This window comes from Seriola lalandi, unplaced genomic scaffold (genome assembly GCF_002814215.2).
Source record: "Seriola lalandi dorsalis isolate HSWRI2012SDOR001 ecotype SW California unplaced genomic scaffold, Sedor1 jcf7180001973906, whole genome shotgun sequence".
Lineage (NCBI taxonomy): Eukaryota > Metazoa > Chordata > Actinopteri > Carangiformes > Carangidae > Seriola > Seriola lalandi.
This window is the reverse complement of record NW_019444572.1, coordinates 1-1,867: the sequence shown is the minus strand read 5'-3', so window position 1 is coordinate 1,867 and position 1,867 is coordinate 1. Positions and strand designations below refer to the sequence as shown.

Sequence of the window (1,867 nt, the reverse complement as noted above, 5' to 3'; positions counted from 1 at the left end):
CAACAGTTGTGGGGTGAGTTAAACTGTGATTGTTGCCCATTTAGTTAAGACTGTTTTATGCTGTAGAGAAGTTGTCCCCTTAAAATGTTTACATATTTGTTCACCTATATTAATGGGCTTATTTCTTTAAAATTGCCATTTTTATTATGAGTATTTGATGAAATTACTTTTATTACTTTTGTTTATATCTACTTTTTTTTTGTCTTTTATTCTTGTATAGCTGCGGAAAAGAAGTTAGTTTAGTTGTACCAATAGAATTTGGATACAACACACTCAGTGTACTTTAAAGACAAGTATATATTCTTAAACTTTTAAAATAGAAGAAAATCATCCTCTGTTTTCCCACCAACTAGATAAGTGCCTCTGATTGGTCCAACCTGACCCTTCATCTGGAGGGGTCCCTGACCAGTGCTTTGGGTCACTATCTTGACAACTGGAGGCGTAACGTGACAGCTGCAGCCAACGCTCTAGACAAGACACTGGCTGAGGAGAACTTCAGGGACGTCATCTGGTATCTGGCGGTGATGATCGGCTTATTTGCCTTCATCATTGTGGCCATCCTGGTGAGCACAGTCAAATCCAAGAGGAGGGAGCACTCGAATGACCCCTACCACCAATACATCGAGGAGGACTGGACTGCTCGGTTACAGCAGGGCGGGGTTATAACTAACTTCGGAGTTTAATAATGCACACAGATACGTAACTCACAGCAAATCATCATCATCATCAGTTACAGAAGCAGCAGGGCAACATACTGCATGTCTTTTCTATTGCAACAGAATAATAAAGTCCACTTGATTATCTAATTTGTGGTTTAGCTTCATCCTTAATCCATTACTCTCGATAATAAATTAGGAAGATGCCCCCAACCTTTTATTTTTATTTATATTTATACTGTTCCCTCACAATTATGTCAGATGTTCCATGTGTGTTCATTTGAATTGATTTTAACTTGCATGTTATTTGATATATTATTGATTATATAAGTAAAAGTTATTGCTAAAGATAAAGTTTCGGGTATAATTGATATAAAGACTCTTTTTTTCCTTCATTTTCAGTAAGAATCTTCACATTTACATTTATACTACTACTACTTTTTACTTCCAACCATTTATTTGTACTTCTCTCCTCACTAGTTTTCATGCATTCTCACTCACAACATTGGTGGTGTCGCAGTTTGGTTATCCTGTGCAGCTGACCTATTGTAGCCTGTAGTTTATTGGCTATAGGACATTTTGTCTGAAGATATTTTGACTCGTCACAGTAGGTAAAGCACTGACTGAATTAATAGTGTCTGGATTCAGTTTTAAGCCTGGTGTTGTCACTTACCAGCTCGTATGCGGTTCTACCTGCAGAGGGCAGCAGAAACCCTATTTAAAGCAGCTAAAGAACTATTGTACTTGAGGCAAGAGTGGAGATCAAGAAGACTAAAGAGGGAGGTAAAAATAGGTGCAGCTGCTGCTGGTTTGTCAGTAGTTCAGAATGTATGTGGTTATTATATAAAAAAGTTTAAGAGGAAGATAGTGTCAGTTAAGTCAGTGTGTAAATGTATGTGAAGAGCTAAATGAGTAAAGCTGTTGAAAAATAAGGCAGATTAAATTCTGACAAAGGTTTTGCAAATCGCACCCAAATGAAAGCCAAACATTGTTATACATGGTCAGATAGCAAATTGCACATTCTAAATTCATAGGACCACATCCGCAGGAGAGCCACTATAGGCAGACTATTTAAGTTGCCCTGTGCACACCTGTCGGCAGATTGTCTCCTGAGCCGTTGCTTAAAAATCGCCACCATTTTCTTCTCATGCACCAAACCACACGTCCGCTGTACTTTTGGTCCTCACCTCAAAATAACTTGAACCCCCAAA

At 38.2% G+C, this 1,867-nt stretch overlaps 1 protein-coding gene across 1 annotated transcript; it reads left to right on the top strand.

The window, feature by feature from the left end:
* Nucleotides 1-353: 353 nt before the first annotated feature.
* Nucleotides 354-806, top strand: LOC111653140 (potassium voltage-gated channel subfamily E member 2-like; the record flags this gene model as incomplete). The annotated part of the gene is made up of 1 exon (XM_023403613.2): nucleotides 354-806. A coding segment is annotated over one exon (330 nt), but the record flags the coding sequence as incomplete, so codon positions are not given.
* Nucleotides 807-1,867: the final 1,061 nt, after the last annotated feature.